A 21,970-nucleotide genomic window follows, 5' to 3' on the forward strand; every position below is an offset into this window, starting at 1 on the left:
CCAAGCATTCTTTTTTTTTTTTCACTAAAAACATCCTTGCATAAAAACCTTTTCCCACCTAGGAAGGAGGAACGGGTTCTATCACTCCTAGGACAGCATGTAATGAAGGACAGGTGGAAATAAGAGTCCTGTCCAGTGGATGAGGGATTACCCTCTAAAACGTAGACATTTCCTCTCACTGCCATCCGTAACCTTAATGAATTGTCTTCATAACCCATTTATCTGAAACTGTGTGTTGCAAAGAAAAACTTGGAGATTCAGACTTTCAGAAAGAGAAAAGGGACTGTCAGGGTGGAATGAGGAGAAAAGATCCCTTAAATAGTCATTCGGAGTAATGTGTCTGTCTGTGGTTCTGGAAGGTTTCTGAAATTTTTTTGGAAAACCTTGCCATGTCTTTTTAAATGCCTGTTCACCTGCATTTTATTGAGACTGTTTATTTTGTTTTTTTGCCAAAACTGGATGAGGGATTAGAGAATCTTTCAGAAAATTTGAGAAAGAGAGTTGAAAAATCTTAGATACCATGTATCAACTTAGGAGTTTATCACACTTTTTGATCACCCCTACAGCAGATGGTCCCAAAACTAAATCTCTATCCAAAGGAGAATTTAAAATATCATTTTTAACATGATCTGGGATGTTCTGAGAATGCAGCCAGGCAAACCTCCTCAACACAGTACCAGTGGCCAAAGCCTTGAAGAGTCAGTCAGCAGAGTCATACACACACACTGTAAAAATGGGTAGTGACTTTTGCAAAAGAAGAAACTAAATTCAAGCATATTCTTGCTCACAAGAAGAAACTGCAGCCAAAACATTCTTTATACTTTCACAATTAGTCAGGATAAACCTTAGCATATGAGCCTAATCATTCAAAATTCTGAAAATCAAAGTTGGAGAAAGGATACACTTTTCCTATACATATCAATAATATTCCCATCCTTATCAGAAGGAGTGTGATTGGAATTAACTAAATGTTTACTAGAAGTAGGATTGACTAAAGCTGTAGCTGCTGGGTGAGGTTTGGAAAAAGTGTATAAAAGCTTAAAATACTGAGGAACTTTATACATCATATCTGCCTTTTTATGGGTAGCTGGCTGACTAGCAGGAAAATTGCTGGCAGTAACACACACACATCCTCCAAAGCTGACAGAGCTGGAGGAATCGGTGAATGTTCTTGAAATTAATTCTGTAACAGGCCATAATATTTTCTGAGGGACTAATAAACCTCACTGTTCTGCCACTAAAAACATTGGGCCATTCTGGAAATAGTCTCAAAGAAATCAGAAACTGAGCTCTCGTCTAAGTATGAATCAGAAATCTGAGGAGAAAAACCCTGCATCAGTCCTTTCATTTTCCTGTCTGGATTCAGAGTCTTCAGTCTCTTCAGGAATTCAGAATCTTCAGTCTCTTTAGGAAAAGAGGTCTCCCTCTTACTTTTACCAGAAACTATTTTATAAGAAGGATCAGTAGCCTGAATTAAACCCTAAGCCAGACACAGTAATTTACTCCTGTCCAAGGAAATTTGAGGAGGTTTAGTTTTCTGTTTCTTTTTGACAGGAAAAATGGGGCCAGCAGTGTTATCAACTGCAGCAGCAGCTTCCCCAGGGATGGGCACAACATTCTGACACAACAGCGGTGCCTTCCCACTTCCCTCTCCCAGGACTGACATGAGTGGCTCTCCCTTGCCTACTGAGAGGACCCCATCAGCCTCACAAGTGGCTAATCCCACAGTCTATAGTGGTTGTAGGTGCTACACCAGAGGGATCCATGGTAAAAAATGAGTGGTCTGAGGTACAGCTAATAGCCATTGCATTGTCACCAACCTCTGGCTGAGCCAAATTCTTAGCCTGCTGTGGTAGCAAAAGACGCTTGCTTAATTTTGTCTTGTAGCTGTAAGAAGGACAGACCATGGGCCCTACGATTTATTCCATGGTCAAGCTGAAACTGGTGCTTCTTTCCAAGAGACAGCAAGCAGCAAAAGCTGGTAAAAAATTTACGTCTAAAAGTCACTTTGTCACAGAAAAACAGTAAAAGGTCAGTTTAAAATGCTTTGCCAGTACCAGAGAGTAAAATAAAAACAATTTATCCGCAGAAGAAATTATTTTTGAATTCTTTAAAAGCTTTTAAGCTCAAAGGAAAAAGTGATCTCCCATTTAAAAGTACAATACAGAATCATGACAGTCCATTAAAACACAAACCCCTAGCTTTAGAATAACATTCCTGAATAGGAAACTGATATCAAACAAACAATTTTTAAACATGTTTTTTTTTTTTTCCTGAAGGGAACTTATCTGCCCCGCAAAGGAACAGCACAAACAACCATCGATCCTTGGAAGCCTCCTAGGAGCGTACTCTTCAGCAGCAGGGAAGCTCTGACGAGCTTGGTGCCCAAATTTGTCTTTTTAATTAGCTTAGTAACAGTTAGGGCACTGAAGCCTTGGAAGCTGGCCAGCTGCTATATCCTTTTAGGATATTACCAATATAACTTAGGCTTGGGGGGAGGGTGGCCTAATGGTTAAGGTATTTGCCCTACAAACACAAGGTGCAGGGTTTGAGTCTCACAAGGGATAATTGGCTAGGCTTAAAATGGCTCGCAAGGGCAGTTAGCTTAGTACTAACCTATGAACCTACCACAGTGATGATCAATATGAAGAACATCAAGAGTGATGCAGATATGACTATCCCCAATCCCATTTTTCTGTACAGTCATGCAACATTCACACTCTAATTCTTAGTCCTTTTGTACCATAGTAACATTTCACAGTGCCGTGGGCTGTACAGTATGCTTGCATAGCATTCTTTATTTATAACAAAGTTTAAGTTGTATATTTAAGGATTAATAATGCATGTATTCTTGCAAATATCATTTTATGTTTTGCTTGTTCAGTGTCTCACAGTCTCACATTAGCTTTGTATTGTACATGCAGACTTAATGGCAGTATTGTTTTTTCTTTGTATTTCTAAGTACATTTCTTACTTGTTGTCTTTGCCATTGTGGCTGAAAACGGTCCCTGGACCAGTTCATTTACTTTGAATAGAATAAAAAAATAAAATAAAAGAACATTTTGGTTGTTGCTGTGCAAGCTTTAAGTGACAAGTCTTCTCATAACTGTAACAATTGCATATAGGTATGTTTGCTGTTTGTATGTATCACATTTACAGTGTAAGTATGTGTTGTATAGTTTTGTTTATGTAGGCTTTTGGGCCCAGATCATGGCTGAAAAGGGACTTCACCAAGTTCATTTACCCACTTAATAAACTGAAACAAATAAGTTAACTAATCAATTAATAAACAAACAAATAAATGTATGTCCTGCTTGTTTCGGCAGGACAGTCTAACGTGGTACATCACATATAATGGAGATTCCTGCACACCTTCCTGGTTCCATAACTCATGTTACAAAATTTATGGAAGAAAGACTAAATATATTCTTGTCACCCACTGGAAGCTGTAAAACATGTCATTTCAGGCAATCAGGACCCTGCTGATATGGAAAACTGTTCCGGTTCTTGGCAAGGATATCCCATTATGGTGAATCCACCTTAAGGTTCAGTTTTATAGGTCCTCTATTCGCTTGTATGTCCTTGTCCAAACAGTTCTTTATTTGGGTGGAGTGAAACCCTTTGCTGCTCAGTATGTTTATGGATGATATTAACTGCTTTATCTGGGTATCAGATGCATCATGGTTAAAGCGCATGGCTCGGCTGTTTCTTCCCTTATTACTTTATTTATGACAGGATTGCAGCCCAGCATTATCTGGTGCTGTTACACCAGCATGCTGCTTTAAAGAACCCCTCTATCATAGGACCTGAATTTCCACATTAACAAACTTGCCCAACATTGTTCCCCAGCATGGAAGTTAGGAAATCCTATTTCTTATGTGGCCATTTCCCCTGTTGAGAGGATCTGAGAGATTTGGCCCAGTATTTGTAAGACACCTTATGTAATCGTTCACAGGGACTGACTGTCCCTTATGATCGTTTCCTTCTTATTGACCTTTAAAAAGTCAATACTTTTCCCCCATTTTCTTTGCCTGCTCACTTCAAGGGGAAGCCACTGTCTGTTAACCTCTTCCACATTGGGTGGCTTTTCCTTTGCCCAGATCTATTAACACCAGTTTACCAGCACTGCAGATATAAAACTGTCAGGTACACAAGTGACCTAACAGGAAATCATTTTTGTTTCTTGCTGAACTACAGTTTCCTCACTTTACTTGGTAGAGGAAATAAGTCTCTGTATGTCAGCTTGTGAGTCAGCCTGGTTTTCTATTCTGCCGGAGACTTGGAACCACAAATAACAAAAATGAGCCAGGAGGATCATATTAGAGAGTGTGATCTGGTGTGGGTTATCCTGCTAATCAGAAGGTAGATCCATTGGTGCTTCCAAAAACAGTTCAAGATTAGTTCCAGCTAAATAATTACATAAATTCAAAAATACATCCAGCTAAATTAAAACTGTTTTCTGTAGACCAGTTTTTATTTTATTTATTCATTTTATTTTACATTTGTTAACTGGGAAAATTCGACTGGACACAGATCCATTTTCAGCGGAGGCCTGGGCAGAAAAGCTCCAAGAACCCTATACACAGGGAAATTTTACATACATAAACAGCTCTAGATGTGTAATAAACACATAGCAAGCGGAGGCCCGGGGAGAAAAGCTCCAAGAACATTGCATAGAAGGAAATTTTACAAAATAAACAGATCTAGACATCTAATAAACAAATAGCAAGCTGAGGCCCGGGGAGAAAAGCTCCAAGAACCTTACATACAAGGAAAATTGTACATACACAACAGCTCTAGACATCTAATAAACACATAGCAATGTCCAACTTTCTATACTGTAATGTGCAGTTTTACAAGTTATTAAGAAAAATAAAGAACATAGGTTAATAGTATTAGGCATTAAGACAGCAAAAACATTTTTTTTTAGTAACGGTTAATTATTTAATATTTAGCTATTCAGTAGAAATGTTGAAAAGTTAAAATATAACTTTATTCTTTGAACCCCTGATGAGTGCTTCTGTGTGCTGTTTAAGTGGTGACATTTGTCATAAGTTGATCAGCTGGGGAAATCAGCATAATTTTCCAGTCTTTTCCTTCTGCGTGGAGGAAATTGTTTAGACTGACATTATGTTTTTATTTATTTTACATTTGTTTATCGGTAAAATCCAACTGGACAAAATGTCCTTTTTCAGCGGAGGCCCAGGGAGAAGAGATCCACATTTATAAATAATAGTACGATACATGTACAATGTACAGATGCAAATGTTGATTCAATCTCAAATACAAGCACAAAATGAAAACTACGTTATACATTTCACTAATGCAATCATATAGTCTAGGTATGAATAAAAAGAACAGCAGTACTGTGATTGAAGGTAAATAAACAAGCAAGCTAAGTACACATATGCTTAGTAGGGTATACTGTTCAAATACAAAAATAACTGGTCGTGTTCTTTTAGCTGTCATAAGACAGCCATTTCTTAACCATGGTTTGTGCAAGAGCAGGTCCAGGATTATTACATCCTGATGTCCAGGTGGCATTGTTGTGTGAGTCAGAGGAATATAATTGTACAGAGTTGTGATGTCCTGCCATTGGTGTATTCTACACCATATAAATCACTGTGTACAAATTCACTTCGATGAAGCAGTTTGTCCAAGTAAAGGACGCTATGAGTCTTACCTTGGACTAAATTATATTATTGAGTCAGTCTGCCTAATGAGGATTGTGTTATCAGTCTGCTAAACATCTGTCAGCCTTTGTATGCAGTGATTTTTCATCTAGCAGTTATTTATAAAGTTTACAGTATCATGTGATACCAAAACACGGAAGATCAGAAAGGTACACAACGCGCATAAAAAATAAACTATGACTGATGTTTAGTCTTATTGTACGATTAGCAACTGAAGTAGAGACTTCCAGTAAGAGAATTTTAGTTTATGTGCCTTACACTTATCTGTATATTTCTGATGTATGTCATAGAATATCAGCTGAAAGCTTGGTGTACAAATGTCAGGCCTCTGCCTGAACTCATCTGCGTGGTAATCAGAGTATGTGGCTCTCCACAATTCATACCATGGCAGTCTTCTTGGTAAGCAATAACAATATGAAATGAGAGGAGTTCTTAACATCAAGGCTTTTAATTGGAAAATCCTAAGTTTTATCTGTTTGTGTGTGTGTTTGTGTGTTGGGGGTGACATTGTTAGGGCACAAGGAATTAAATACTTACAGCTTTTGTATAACAGCCTTTGCATATCATTTCCAGTAAGTAATATATATATATATTTACTGATTTATCCTCAGATTAAGTGGTACGTCACCATTTCAGGGTGAAACGGATGCTGAAACACTTACAAATGTTGTAGAAGTGAATTATGAATTTGATGATCGTCACTTTAAAAACACCAGCGATCTAGCGAAAGATTTCATCAGGAAGCTGTTTGTAAAAGATCCCAGGTAAACTGTCTACTTTGTCTATTCTCTTGTGACCTATTACAAAAGTGAGAGGGTGTTGTCAGTTTAAGGACCGTATGGTGCCCTTGTTCTGCCTTATACGCCCAAGTTTGGAGTTGTAGCTGTTAGCATAAATGTTGACTGCACTTCACAAAATGATTGCCTTTGAACTGTAAGTCCTGAAAATGAGACCAAGCACCCTATACTGGAAATGTGAATGTTACATATTTGTTTCATATTTGTTTACTAAGTAAATTCTATCAAACTACTGGCCTCTTTGGAGTATGTTCTTCACAAGGTGTGAATGTAGTTACACAAGTGATGCATAAACAGTACAGGAATATTGTAAATAATTTCACAGTCTTTTCCACAAGTTTTCAAAAACAGAATGAATGTCGCACAATATTGCTTCATGCAAAAGTTATAAGATGCAGAGCACATTGCTTACAGTGTGTAATGTTTAGGTAAAATGTTTTTGTTGTGCTGCAGTTTATCCATTCACAGTGCAGTGAAAGAGAAAAAAACATTAGAAACCAACTCAGAAATGGCTGCTAATATGGGTGCTGCAAAGACAGGTAAGTTTTACTTCTCCCGATACAGGCTGTTGACAGCTCAGGACTCAACAAAATGGGATTGATGAATTTGAGCTTGACAAAATGCATCGCTACCATTCATATATTAACCGTACAATAAGCACTTAGGAATAGCAGATCTCTAAACCTTGCCACTAATTCCTTTCCTTTCCTTTTTTCTACAGTCTGTTAGTGATAGTAGCAACCTCGTGGCCCTTTGCTTCCTAGGGACTTCATATTTAGAAGGCTTCTTAGACATTTGCCCCTTAGGTGCCTATAGAAATTTGTAAATGGTTCTGAGCTTCTGAAATCATTTATACACAATCAGAGCCATAGCTAGCAATTCTGTAAATCTGGTACCTCCATCATCTTAAAGTTGAGAGGCAAAAAAATGTATTCCAGGGGCAAGAAAAGAAGATGTTCATTGTGTTTCATTGTTGCAGTCATTACAATTGGATTATCCTGCTGGCAGGCTACCCGCAGTCGGCCTGAATTCCAAAGTCTAGGTCCGGCATCGGTTGCTGTCACCTCCTCCCTGACGTCAGTGTGCCAGGGGTATAAAAGATGCAGCCAATGCCATTTTCATCAGTCTTTCTTGCTGCGCGGTGTCCGAAGCAAAAGCAGTTTGCAAGTGTCGGTCGGCCGACTCCTGAGATTTTCAAGCTCGAATTTCAGATCCGAAGTCTTCTTTAAAAGCTAAGTACCCCGTTGGGGAAACTTTTTTCTTGCTCCAGACCGATGTCAGAAAAAGTTAATGATTGTATTTCTTGTGGGAAGCAAATACCTCATAAGGATTTTCATTCTTACTGCATTCCTTGCCTAGGCCCTGACCACGACATTGCTAGTTGTCGGTTTTGTGCTAGATTTAACCAACGCATTAAACTGTAAAGCGAACGGAAACCAATAAAAACAAGAAGCAGATAGATTTAACCAACACACTATTAAGTGTTGGTACGATTTTGCATTTCATTACTTTGGCAGAAGATTTAATTATATAATGGCGTCGGAACAGCCGAGTACCGGAGTTTACAAAAAAATGTAAAGAAAAAGAGAAGGACAGGCATCCAAGGTCCAAAACTGACGACGAGGCTTCTTCTAGGCCAGTCACCGGTTCGCCGGTTCTCAGTGAGGTGCTTTCGAAGCCCCTGACGACCGCTACTTTAGAGCTGCAGGCCGATACCGGCTCCCACGTGGAGTCAACCAGGCCTACAGAAACTCAAGGTATTGGACCTTCAGAAACCTTTCCCTCAGATGGGTCCGGAGCCGCTGAGCAGGCACTGGCTTCTGAGGGCGTTTTCAGGCCTACACAACTATATGTTAAAACTACTTTAGCTTCCAAGGCAAAAGCTAAAGCAGCTTTAAAGACAAAGAAACAAGTACAATAGCCCCATGGACAGGCCTCCATGCCTAAAAAACAGATGCTCAAGATGGCTGAAGACCTGATTACTTTGATCAGGGGTTCTCATCCCCCTCCTGACAAGAGGCCTAGGCAAGAGGTAGAATATGAATCTTCATATCAGGTTTCCATTTCATCTGATTCCTCTTCTGATCAGGAATACACTCTTCCTCCTTATGAGGATTCTGATGCTGAAGAATGTATCCCGTCAGCTTCTCCGCCTGAGGATTATTCGTTTGTGGAAACACTACATACCATGAGGGAGCATTTCCACTGGGAGAGCCAAGATTATTCAGAATTTAAGAAAAGGCTCAGAGACTTTCTTTTACTGCCGCAGCACAGGCCCCTGGCTATCCCACCTGTGCTAGACATTGTAGATGATGTATTTTCAGAGTCTGGTCTGACTCCTGACTCCTTACCTCCGGCTCCTGTTAAGCCAGACAGATACTACAGGGTTTCAGACTCCCACAAATTTCTTTTTAAAAACCCTGCTGCTGACCCAGAAACTATCTCCCAGGGTCCTAAGGGGGGGGGTCAAGGCTTCCACTGCAAAAAACCCTACCCCCTCTGACAGAGATTCCAGGGCACTGGACAGATGGGGAAAAAAGATTTACACTTCTGCTACCTTGGCTATAAGGGCGTTAAATTGTCAGTTTCATATGCTTAAATATCAGCAGTACATTATGTCACTGCTTAAACAGAAAATGTTGACAAATTCTGAATGTGCAGAAAATAAAGAAATGCAGGATTTATTGCATGCAGCTGAACAAGTTGGAAAGCATACTTTACAATGTGGTTTTGATTCTTTGGAGGCCACCTGCAGAGCCGCTGTAATGGGTTCTGTCATTAGGAGGCATGCTTGGTTAAAGGAACAGAATCTGCCTGATCATGTTAAAGCAAAATTATTAGATGCTCCACTACAGCATGATACCTTGTTTGGTGTTAAAGCAGAAGAGGTGCTGAAGAAAATGGAGGACAAAGCCTTATCTATTCAAACAGTCAAGGATTTCTTACAGGTACAGCCTCCAATTAGCAGACACTTGCCTACAAAGAATTGGTCCTTTCCAGTGTCAGACAGGCCACAAAGAAGCAGAAACAGACACCCTAGAGGCAGATCCCAGTGCCAAGGCTCACACAGGTCTAAACAATGGGGTGCTTCTTCCTCCAAAAGCGGAGAAGACAAATCACAGCCATACAGAAAGCAGTCCCAATGACTTCCCCCTGCCAGTGCCAAGCACTTATCTTCTGGCAGCTCCTTTAGAGGGAAAACTAGCACTTTTTTCTCAAAACTGGCACCTAATCACCCAGGACAAATGGGTCTTGAACATAGTGTCACAAGGTTACAGGTTCCACTTTCACACCCTGCCAAGGGCAAACAGTATGCCAGACCTGCCAAAAAATCAATGGGCAGAGGCACAAAAACAGGTTTCATCCCTCATGGACATGAGAGCCATTCAGCAAGTACCACAGCAAGAGCAGGGACAAGGATTTTACTCAAGACTTTTCTTGGTGCCCAGAAAGGACAAAGCCTGGAGGCCAATACTGGACTTATCAATTCTAAACACATACCTGGATATTCCAAAATTCAAAATGTTGACTCAGCAGCAGCTTCTGCCCATGCTGGGCAAGAAGGCTTGGCTTGTAATTTTAGACCTAAAAGGGGCATACCGTCATGTCCCAATCAGACAATCATGCAGAAGATACCTCAGATTCATAGCTGGCTCAATGCACTACCAATTATCTGCACTGCCCTTTGGCTTATCTATTGCGCCCAGGGTCTTTACAAAATGCCTGGTGCCAGTAATTGCATTCTGCAGACAAAGAGGAATACAAATATATCCTTACTTGGATGACTGCCTTATTCAAGCAGAGAACGAGGACATACTACTACAGCATCTGGCATTTGTAAAAAGACTATTAACATGCCTAGGGTACACAGTAAATGAAAAGAAATCAAAACTTGTACCCTCTCAAGAGATAATATTCCTGGGTGCAAACTTAAATACAACTGCCCAGATGGCTTATCTCACACCAGACAAACAAAGACAACTGACTACTTATTTCACAAAGTTGGCAACAAACACCCAGTTAACTGCAAGAAAAAATCTGCAGGCTTTGGGCTTCATGGCATCCTGCATTCTGCTAATTCCATATGCAAGACTGCATATGAGGAAACTACAATGGTATCTAAAAAGTGTTTGGACTCAACATTGCCACAGCCTGGAAACAATAATTACACTCATTCCCTGCCTGCAACAGGAGTTTCGATGGTGGGCAAAGGCCTATCACCACAACAAGGGGCAGCCATTCACCATTCCCCCAGCCAGGCAGACATTGACAACAGATGCATCGGATTATGCCTGGGGGGGGCCCACATGGCAGGAAGATGTATTCAGGGCTCATGGTCCGCAATCCAAATGCATCTACATATCAATCAAAAAGAGATGCTAGCTGTTCAAAATGCGCTGACAGCCTTCAAGGACCTACTTCATCCAGGACAACTACTGATAAAGATGGACAATACTACAGTCATGTGGTACATAAGCAGGGAGGCATACATTCCTACCTCCTTTGCAGACTAGCCATGACTTTGTGGGACACAGCATTGACTTACCAAGTACATCTGCAAGCACAATTCCTGCCAGGGAAGATAAATACTCTGGCAAACGTACTAAGCAGAAACCTCATGGATCCCTACTAGTGGAAATTGGATCCACAAGTATTCAACATGATAACAAGGAATTGGGGATGCCCAGACATAGATCTATTTGCCTCCCCTCACAACTGCCAACTACAGAGATTCTGCACAAGAACTTATCACAAGCAAGCATGGAAAGTGGATGCTCTATCTTTCAGCTGGAAAAACTTATCAGTATATGCCTTTCCTCCAATGCCTCTCCTCCCCAAGGTACTCCTAAAGGTCAGACAAGAGAAGCCAAAAATGATACTGGTTGCCCCAGACTGGCCCCACCAGCACTGGTGCCCAGTCCTAAGGAACTTGACTCAATGCCCAGCATGGACATTACCTCAAATTCCTCACTTACTGACCCAACACAGATATCAGATCCTGCACAGCCAACTCAAGACCTTAAATCTGGCAGCATGGAGGATAATGTAACTTTTCAAAACACCCCTCTCTCTAAAGCAGTGATGGATGTTATCTCGGAGGCCAGGAGGCCCAGTACCAAAAAATCTTATGCAGAAAAATGGAAGAGATTCTGTGCTTGGAACCAGGCACAAGGAATTGACATCACTGTTCCAAATATCCCTCAGATTTTGCAATACTTAACTGAGGTGCTGGACAATGGACTATCCTTTTCATCAATTAAGATTCATGCCTCTACCATTTCAGCTCATTACAATACAGAGCCACCTATTTTCTCTCATCCTTTATTAAGGCAGTACCTCATAGGAGCCAAAAACTTAAGGCCTCCACGGAGGTCACCAATACCAGCATGGGACCTCAATTATGTCTTGGAAAAACTCACTCTGCCTCCTTTTGTACCAGCCACTTCAGCTGATATAAAATTTTTATCATGGCAAACAGCTCCGCTCCTAGCAATAACCTCTGCAAGACGAGTCTCAGAGATACAGGCACTCATGGCTGCAGTATCTTTTATCATTTTCCATCAAGATAGGGGTTCTCTAAGGATAAACCCCACATTTATGCCTAAGGTAGTGTCCAGTGTGGCCCTCAACCAAACTATTCATTTGCCTATCTTTTATCCAAACCCACAGAACAAGGGTGAGAAACTTCTGCATTCTTTGGACATACACAGACAACTGCGCTTCTACTTGGACAGAACCGACATTTTCAGAAAGACTGAGCAATTACTAGTAGCATATGCTGCAGGATCACAAGGAAAGGCTATCTCAAAGCAGACTATTTCAAAGTGGATAGGTCACTGCATTCGTTTATGCTGTTCTCAAAATGGCAAGTCAGTGCCTAAGGGCATTAGGCCACATTCAACCAGAGCAGCAGCCACTTCAGCAGCCTTCCTCAGGGGAGTCCCAACCAAAGACATTTTAGAGGCTGCAACCCGGAGTTCAGTGCACACTTTTACAAAGCACTACCACTTACCACTCTACTCCAAATCCAGGGCAGTCTTTGCCACTGCAGTCCTGCAGGGCCTCATAGCCGCTCCTAATCCTGTCTAGTTCCAGCCTCCCAACCTTAGCTTTGGGATTCAACCCAGTTGTAATGACTGCAACAGTGAACCACGATGAACATAGTACAGTTGTGTACCTACCATAAATGTAGATGTTAGAGTGTATTCACTGTTGCAGTCCAGGTTACCCACTCACCATCCCCCTTATCTTTGCTGGATCTTATCTGCACTTCTCTATTCTATACAACCTATGTGGTGTATTTGCTTGTAGATGAAGGAAACTTGTTACTTGGTGTATGCATGCTTTATAGACAGATTTTTAGCCTACCCTTTTGGGACCACCTGACATCTGGGGCAAGAAAAACTGAAGAAAATGGCGTCAGCTGCATCTTTCTTTTATACCCCTGGTGCACTGACGTCAGGGAGGAGGCGATAGCAACCGATGCTGGACCTAGACTTTGGAATTCAGGCCGACTGCGGGTAGCCTGCCAGCAGGATAACCCAATTGTAATGACTGCAACAGTGAATACACTCAAACATCTACATTTATGGTAGGTACACAACTGTACTTTCTTTCTACTTTTCTTTTTAAACTGTAGCAAACAACAAGCAGCTTCCTACAGTTTATATCATACCAAAGTGTTGAAACGCTTCAGGCCTGATTGCAAATGGATTATAAACATTCAGATGTTCTTTGTGTTTCACTATTGCAGTCATCGCACTAGGGTTATCTGCCTGCAGGTAGCCCTCAGTCGGCCCGAATACCAGAGACTTAGTATTTCATAGTTTCATAGTATAGTACTAGGCTATCTGCCCTGGGGCATTTGTAAGCCTAGCCATAGTGATGTGGCTTTTGCCACCCCATGAAATGGTACAAAAAATGTACAGAATAAATTTAGAATACTGTGCCTCTGTCTAGTAGTGACACAATGAAGGTCCCCTTATATAATAGAATTAGTTTACTGTGCCCCTGTCTAGCAGTGACACAGATGTGACCCCTGGGGTAAACTTACGATCTCCCATCCACTCATCAAGATTTCTCTTGAAGAGAGTCAGTGAGGGGCTCTGCCTAATATGAACTGGGATCTTGTTCCAAAGCATGAGAAGCCTCTGGGTTATGAATCTATCCCTCCAGCATGTCCTATTCATACTTGTGCAGAGGTTTAAGTCTTTAGCTCGTGGTCCTGATGGATTTGGATTTTTGAGGTGGAGCATGTCCATCAGATCCTGATTGGACATGGCCTTGTCGTCAGGCAGAGATCACCTCTGAGCAGGCGGTATGCTACTGAATAGAGCTGAAGTTTCTTTAGTCTGGCAGAATAAGACATATGTTGGAGAACCTTGATCCTCTTGGTGAGGTACTTTTGTGGTCTCTCCAGCTGTTGCAAATGCCGGGTGAGGTACATACCAAATGGGGCATTGTACTCAATCATGGGTCTGATGAGGGAGGTATATAGGGGTACAATGACATCCTTGGATCTGGATGTGAATCCCTTCATGATGAGGTGTGCAAGGTAGAATGTTTTTCTAACCACTTTGGCAACGTGGGTGTCAAATGAGAGGTCGCTGTCTACTTGGGTCCCTAGGTCTCTGATTACTTTTTCCGTACTCAGTGGGTTGCTGTCTATGTGATAATTTGTGGGTACTTTGTTTTTCCCAAAGGGGATGACCATACATTTTTTGGCATTTAGTTTAAGGCCGTGACTCCGGCACCAGTTGTCCGTTTCTGTGAGACCTTTTTGTAGGATGTGTGTGTCTGCTGGTGTATCGACTATGGCGCCTAGTTTGCAGTCATCTGCGATCTTTGTCAGCCACAGCCCTCCCATGTTTGCTTTAACATCTGAGAAATAAATGCCGAACAAGAGGGGTCCCAGGACAGATCCCTGTGGGACACCACTTGTGACTGGCTTTGAGTCTGACATTGCTCCAGCGATTTTATTTTTATGGGTTCTGTCCTTTAGCCAGTTTGCAACCCATCTAGTGACATAAGGGTTTACTTTTAAGCTGTTGAGCTTATCTATGATGCCTGAGTGGGGTATTGTGTCGAAGGCCTTAGCCAAGTCCAGGTATGCTGTATGGACTGCTTTGCCCTCGTCAATGGCTCTAGTGACTGTTTCGAAAAAGTCAACCAGGTTTAAAAGGCAGGATCTGCCCTTTACAAAGCCGAACTGGGTGGGGTCAAGTGTCTGTCTATCTCTCTGTTTATGAGTTCCATAATGATTCTTTCCATAGCTTTGCAGATCAGGCTGGTTAAGCTTATGAGGCGGTAGTTTCCAGGGTCTGTAGCGGCACCCCCCTTGTGGAGTGGGACCACTGTTGCTGTACGCCAGTGTTCAGGTACATATCCCGAAGTAAGGCTAAGGTTAAATAGCATTTTTATGTGTGGGTTTAGCTCCTCTTGGAGTTCACGTAACACGCAACCCGGGATACCGTCAGGTCCCATTGATGCTGTGTTTTTTGCTTTGTTTAGGGCGGTTCTCACTTGGACATCTGAGATGACAGGAAGATTACATTCAGCTGGGATAAGTATTTCTTCTTTTGGGGATGAAGGAGGGGAGACATTTGCACTGAACCTGTCAGCCAGAATGTTGGCAATATCTGTGGGTTCAGTGTATTTTTTGTTGTTGTGAACCAACTCTGAGCATATCTGAGGGTTTCTGCCCAGGTTTCTAACATAGCTGAAGAAGGCTTTGTAGTTATCTTTAGTGTCCTTAGCGATTTTTCTCTCAAAGTTGGCCTTGAATGTTTTTATGAGAGAACGTAGTTTTCTGCTAATGTTGATCAGAGATGTCTTCCCTTCATGGGATTTTGCTCTGACGTGCAGTAGCTTCCTTCTTTTGTTATACAATTTGTTTATGGCTGAGGTCCACCAGACAGGACGCTTACCTTTGGTGGAGAGGGACTTGGATTTGTTTGGGATTGCATGATCTATGCATTCTTGGAGATGTCCATAGAAAGCATTTGTGAAGGATTCGGCATATTTCTGTGTCAGTTGCTGTCATTCCAGGACTGACGTCAGGTCGTCAGGGTATAAAAACAGACAGCCGATGCCATTACATCAGTCTTTCTTGCCAAGGAGCCCAAAGCAGAATCAGTTCGCATGAGTGCCAGTCAGCTGCTACCTGAGTTTTTGTTTCCGAATTGAGTTATCCTGAAGTCTTCTAAAACTAAGTACCCCATTTGGGACCTTTTTTTTTCTTGCTCTAACCAATGTCAGAAAAAGTTAATAATTCTTTTGCCTGTGGAAAGCAAATACCACACCAAGATTACCATTCTTACTGCATCACCTGTTTAGAAGCCCAGACCACAATGTACCCTGCTGTCGGTTTTCTGCCTTGTTCAATACCCAAACCATTCATCGTCGGGACCTTTTTGTTGCTAAATACTTTCATTCTCAATCTCCATATTCCAAAATGGCTTTGGTAAGCCATCCAGCTACCGATCTTCCAAAAAAATGTAAGGATAAAGACAGAGACAGACAGCACAAAGTTGCCGACAATGCTTCTGTTAAGCCAGTTGCCAGTTCGCCAGTACTCAGTGAGGTGCTTTTGCAGCCCCTGATACCCGCTTCAGTGGATTTGCTGGCTTCTACCGAGACCCGTTCGGAGTCCAGTATGCCATGATACTCTTCTTCGACTACAGAACCAGCAGATGTCTATACCTTGGATGGGTCCATTGCCGCTGAGCAGGCACCGGCTTCTGAGGAAATTCTTCGCACTACCGATGTTCGACTCAAACCGACTACTTCTTTCACATCTTCAGTTCTGTCTAAAACTACCGAGTTTCTAAGGCTAAGAGTATGTGCTACGCCTAAAAAACTGACGGCCAAAGCGCATGCACCTGCACCATCGCCACAACATCAAATGCTTAAAATGGCAGAAGACCTTGTTATGATGATTAGGGGAAGTCAGCCTTCCCCTGCTAAGAGAAAAAGAGACCTGTCCCCAGTAGTTTTAATAGACCAAGAGTCCGATGACTCTGAGGTATCTGATTATGAAGATATGCCCTTATTTGCTTATGAGGATTCAGATGCAGAGGAATCCATTCCCTCTGCTTCTCCCCCAGAAGATTTTTCTTTTGGAGAAACTTTACATACTTTAAGAGAGCATTTCCACTGGGAATGCCAAGACTATCCTCAGTCCAAAACCAGACTCAGAGAATTTCTAGATTTGCCACAACATAGGCCTTTAGCAACTCCACCAGTCTTGGATGTTGTGGATGATGTCTTTATGGAATCTAGTTTAACTACTGATACTTTACCCCCTGCTCCTAGGAAACCATACAGGTACTACAGAGTACCTGACTCTCACAAATTCCTTTTCAGAAATCCTACTGCTGACCCAGAGGTCATCTCAGAGAGGCCTAAAGGTATCAAAGCAGCTATAGCCAAGAATCCCACCCCTTCGGACAGGAATTCCACAGCTTTGGACAGATGGGGTAAGAAAGTATATATATCTACAACTCTTGCCATTAGGGCTTTGAATTGTCAGTTTCACATGCTGAAGTACCAACAACATATTATGGAACTTATTAAGCAAAAATAGCAACCTTTTCAGACTGTGCAGAAAATAAAGAATTGCATGAGCTTTTATGCATTCTGCAAGCCAAGTTAGCAAGCATACATTGCAGTGTGGCTTTGATGCCCTCGAAGCATCTTGCAGGGCAGCAGTCACGGGTTCTGTACTGAGAAGCCATGCATGGCTTAAGGAGCAGACCTTGCCAGACCATGTCAAATCAAAGTTATTAGACGCTTCTTTGAACAAGGATTATCTGTTTGGCACCAAAGCAGAAGAGATTCTTAAAAAGATGGAAGAAAAAGCTAAATCTATGCAGATAGTCAAGTAATTCTTGCAAGTACAGCCTCCTAGTTTCAGTAGGCATTGCCCCTTGAAACATTGGTACTTTCCAGCCCCCTGTAGGACATCTCAAACTAGACCCAGGGAAACAGACCCCTCCAGACTACAGTCTCAGGGTATGCAGAGATGTAAGCAGTGGAGTACCTCCACCTCTATAGCAGGGAGTGCTAAACCACCCCCTTACGGAAAGAATTCCCAATGACTTCTCAACTCCACTCCCCACCTCTACCCAACTGCTTGTGCCCCTAGGAGGAAAACTTGCCCTTCATGCAAAAAACTGGCTTTCCATCACTGAAGGCCGATGAGTCCTCAACATTGTATCCCAGGGGTACAAATTTTGCTTCCACTCTCTGCCAACTCCAAAAGGGTTCCCAGACATTCCTCCAAACCAGTGGGCAGAGGCACAAAACCATGTTCAATCCCTGCTCTCTATAAGAGCAATTCAACCTGTTCCTGCAGAACAGATAGGTCAAGGATTTTATTCCAGACTTTTCCTGGTACCCACAAAAGAGGGCACTTGGCACCCAGTCTTAGATATTTCAGTTCTCAACACCTTCCTGGTGGTTCCAAAATACAAAATGCTCACCCTGCAGCAGCTTCTGCCTATGCTAGCCAAAGATACCTGGTTAGTCACCCCAGACTTAAAAGAAGCCTATCTGCACATCCCTATAAGGGAGTCATGCAGGAAATATCTACACTTCAGGGCAGGATGTATGCATTACCAGTTGTCTGTACTTCCCTTTGGCTTATCCACTGCTCCCAGAGTATTCACAAAATGCCTGGTTCCAGCCATTGCTTACTGCAGACAGAGAAATATTCAAATTTACCCGTACTTGGATGACTGTCTGATTCAGGCAGACAGTCAGGAAATGCTGTTGCAGCACCGGACATTTGTAAAAAACATTCTAACCCCCCTGGGGTACGCCATCAATGAAAAGAAATCAGAACTTGTCCCCAGTCAGAAGATTGTATTCCTGGGTGCAAGCTTGGACACAGCATCCCAGATGGCATTCCTCACTCCAGAAAAACAAGCCTATCTGACAGACTATTTTACTCAAATGGCCACCAGAACCCAGCTATCCGCAAGGAAAATCCTGGCTCTAGGGTTCATGGCCTCATGCATCCTACTAATTCCATATGCAAGACTGCATATGAGGAAACTTCAGTGGTACTTAAAAAGTCTTTGGTGACAACACTCTCAGGACCTGAAAACTGTCATTCCTATAATACCCTGTCTAAGGACAGTTTCTTTGGTGGGCAGCAGCATGCAACCACAACAAGGACTGCCCTTTACTGAACCCCACGCTGCCCAGACCCTTACCACAGATGCATCATACTATGCCTGGGGGGCCCACATGGACGGCAAGTGCATTCAGGGCCACTGAAGCCCAAGTCAAATTAATCTGCACCTCAACCAAAAAGAGATGCTAGCTGTACAGCACGCTCTGACAACTTTCAGATCCCTGCTCTCACCAGGACACCTGTTAATAAAACAGACAACACTATGGTTATGTGGTACATCAACAAGCGGGGGGAACCCACTCTTAACCACTCTGCAGGCTAGCCATGGCCCTGTGGAACATGGCCTTGGAGATGCAGGTCCATCTGCAAGCTCAATTTCTACCAGGCAAACAAAACTCACTGACAGACGACGTAAGCAGAAATCTCCTAGACCCACACAAATGGCAATTAGAGCCCAGCACCTACAACCTTCTGATTCAGAAATGGGGGACCCCAGAGGTGGATCTCTTTGCCTCCCCCTGCAATCACCAGCTCAGCAAATTCTGCACCAGGACACCTCACAGCAGGGCCTGGAAAGTGGATGCCCTATTCTTCCAGTGGGTAAACCTCTCAGTCTATGCCTTCCCCCCTGCCACTTCTCTCAAGAGTATTTCTCAAGATAAGACAGGACAGACCAAGGACAATTCTGATAGCCCCGGACTGGCCATGCCAGCACTGGTACCCACTCCGCGTAGCCTGACACCGATGCCACCCTGGCACCTACACCAGAATCCAACCATGCTCTCTCAGCAGGGGAGACAGATCATGCATCCACAACTGTAAACCCTAAATCTTCTAGCCTGGCTTATTCCTTGAAGTCTCCCTCAGTAACCAGCCTAAGCAAGCAGGTGCTGGACATCATTTTTTCAAGCCAGATGACCCAGTACAAGGAAATCCTATGCTGATAAGTGGAAAAGGTACTGCTCCTGGATTCATTCTAAAGGAGAGGACACAACCATGGCCCTCCCTGCCTCTAATCCTGGATTACTTATCAGATCTACTACACAGAGGCCTGTCCTTCTCCTCCATTAAGATCCATGCCTCTGCCATTTCAGCTCATTACAACACTGAGCCATCTCTCTTATCTCACCCTCTTATCAAATAGTTCCTGAGAGGTGCAAACAACTTACATCCGCCTAGGAGATCACCCACCCCTGCTTGCAACCTTAACTTTGTACTTGAAAAGCTCACGCTACCCCCCTTTGAGTCTGCAGCATCAGCAGAGTTAAAATTCCTCTCTTGGAAAACAGCCTTGCTTCTGGCCATCACTTCAGCTAGAAGACTGTCTGAGCTACAAGCACTTATGGCTGTGAAACTCATCATTTTCCATGCTGACAGGGTTTCCCTCAGGACTAACCCTTCCTCTATGCCTAAAGTGGTGTCCAGTGTGGCTCTCAACCAATCTATCCATTCACCAACCTTTTTCCCTAATCCTCAAAATAAAGGGGAAAGGATCCTGCACTCCTTGGACGTGCACAGACAGCTCAGATTCTACCTTGATAGGACTAAGTCCTTCAGGAAATCTGACCAGTTACTAGTCAGCTTTGCACCAGGGGCAGAGGGCAAGGCCATTTCAAAGCAAACAATTTCCAAATGGCTAGCACACTGCATCCATTTCTGCTACAAGCACTATGGGAAACCAATCATTCAGGGGGTTAGAACTCACTCCACTAGGGCAACTTCCGCCTCTACAGCATTCCTGGAAGCTGCTACCTGGAGTTCAGTACACACCTTCACCAAACATTACCACCTGCCTATCTTTTCCAAATCCAGGGCGGGATTTGCAACAGCAGTCTTGCAAGGCATACTAGTCAGCCCCAACTCTTCTTGACTGACTCCACCCTTCTCCAGCTTTGGAAATCTACCCAAGTCTGATGATTGCAACAGCGAAACATGAAGAACATAGTACAGTTGTGTACACTTACCATAAATGTATATGTTCGAGTATATTCACTGTTGCAGTCCTGGATGTTCATCGTGCATACAGCTGCAGTCATAACAGATGGGTTATCCTGCCATCAGGCGGGTCCTCGGTCGGCCGAATTCCAAAGTCTAGGTCCGGCGTCGGTTGTCGTCGCTTCCTCCCTGACATCAGTGTGGCAGGGGTATAAAAGAGGCAGCCAACGCAATTTTCTTCAGTCTTTCTTGCCACACGGTGCCCGAAGCAGAAGCATTTCGCAAGTGCCGGTCGGCCAGCTCCTGAGATTTACGAAAGTATTTCAGCCGAAGTCTTTTTGAAAGATAAGTACCCCAATGGGGAAACTTTTCTTGCCTCAGACCGATGTCAGACAAAGTTAATAATTGTATTTCATGTGGGAAGCAAATACCGCATAAGGATTTCCACTCTTACTGTATACCTTGCTTAGGCCCAGACCACGATGTCTTGGCCTGCCGTTTTTGTGCTAGATTCAACAAACGCACTATTAAGCGTCGGGCGGAGTTCGCCCTTCACTTTTTTGGCAAAAAATTTAATTATATTATGTTGTTGGATACTCCGACTCCAGTTTTGAGCAAAAAACACAAAGATAAGGACCGGCATACGAGGTCTGCACCACCTACTGATTCCACGCTAAGGCCGACTACCGGTTCTCCGGTACTCAGCGAGGTGCCTACGCAGCCCCTGAGTACCGATGACAATGCATTACCAGTGTCTTCAGTACCCGAGGTCGCAGGCTCCTCGGCCAACATTCCTACTACAGATACTGACGCTACTCCTGGCGGGGAAACACAGAATTTAGACAGGCCTGCCATTTCTCAAGGGGTCTTTAGGCCTTCCTCCTTCTCCATTAAAGCCTTCACTAAATCTAAAACAGCCATGAAAACCAAAAATCAGGTTCCTCAGACACCCACTCAAGGCACCATGCCTAAAAAGCAGATGCTTAAAATGGCTGAGGATTTGATTACTCTTATCAGGGGTTCTCAACCCCCCTCTGACAAAAGGCCTAGATTAGAGGAAGAATACCCTTCCTCAGATCAAGCTTCTATTACCTCAGAACTATCTGAGGACCAGGATTTGGCCTATTCTCCATTCGAAGACTCTGATGCAGAGGAGTCTATTCCCTCGGTCTCCCCCCCTGAGGACTTCTCTTTTGGGGAAACCCTGCATACATTGAGGGAACACTTTCAATGGGAAGGCCAAGATTACTCAGATTCCAAGAAAAGGCTCAGGGAATTTCTTCTGCTCCCCCAGCATAGGCCTCTGGCTATCCCTCCTGTTTTAGATATATTGGATGATGTGTACACAGAAGCCAGCCTTAATCCTGATTCTTTGCCTCCAGCTCCTGTTAAACCAGACAGGTATT

The 21,970-nt window shown here is 43.0% G+C and overlaps 1 protein-coding gene across 1 annotated transcript in view; it reads left to right on the forward strand.

The window, feature by feature from the left end:
- The window catches only part of LOC122808771 (death-associated protein kinase 2-like), a 1,232,522-nt gene that overhangs the window by 1,019,475 nt on the left and 191,077 nt on the right, over nt 1-21,970 (forward strand). The window contains exon 8 of the mRNA XM_044079801.1: nt 6,305-6,457. Coding sequence (XP_043935736.1) covers nt 6,305-6,457 — 153 coding nt within the window. The remainder of the gene's footprint in view (nt 1-6,304; nt 6,458-21,970) is intronic.

This window comes from Protopterus annectens, chromosome 8.part0 (genome assembly GCF_019279795.1).
Source record: "Protopterus annectens isolate FY-2018-M chromosome 8.part0, PAN1.0, whole genome shotgun sequence".
NCBI classification, from domain to species: Eukaryota; Metazoa; Chordata; order Ceratodontiformes; family Protopteridae; genus Protopterus; species Protopterus annectens.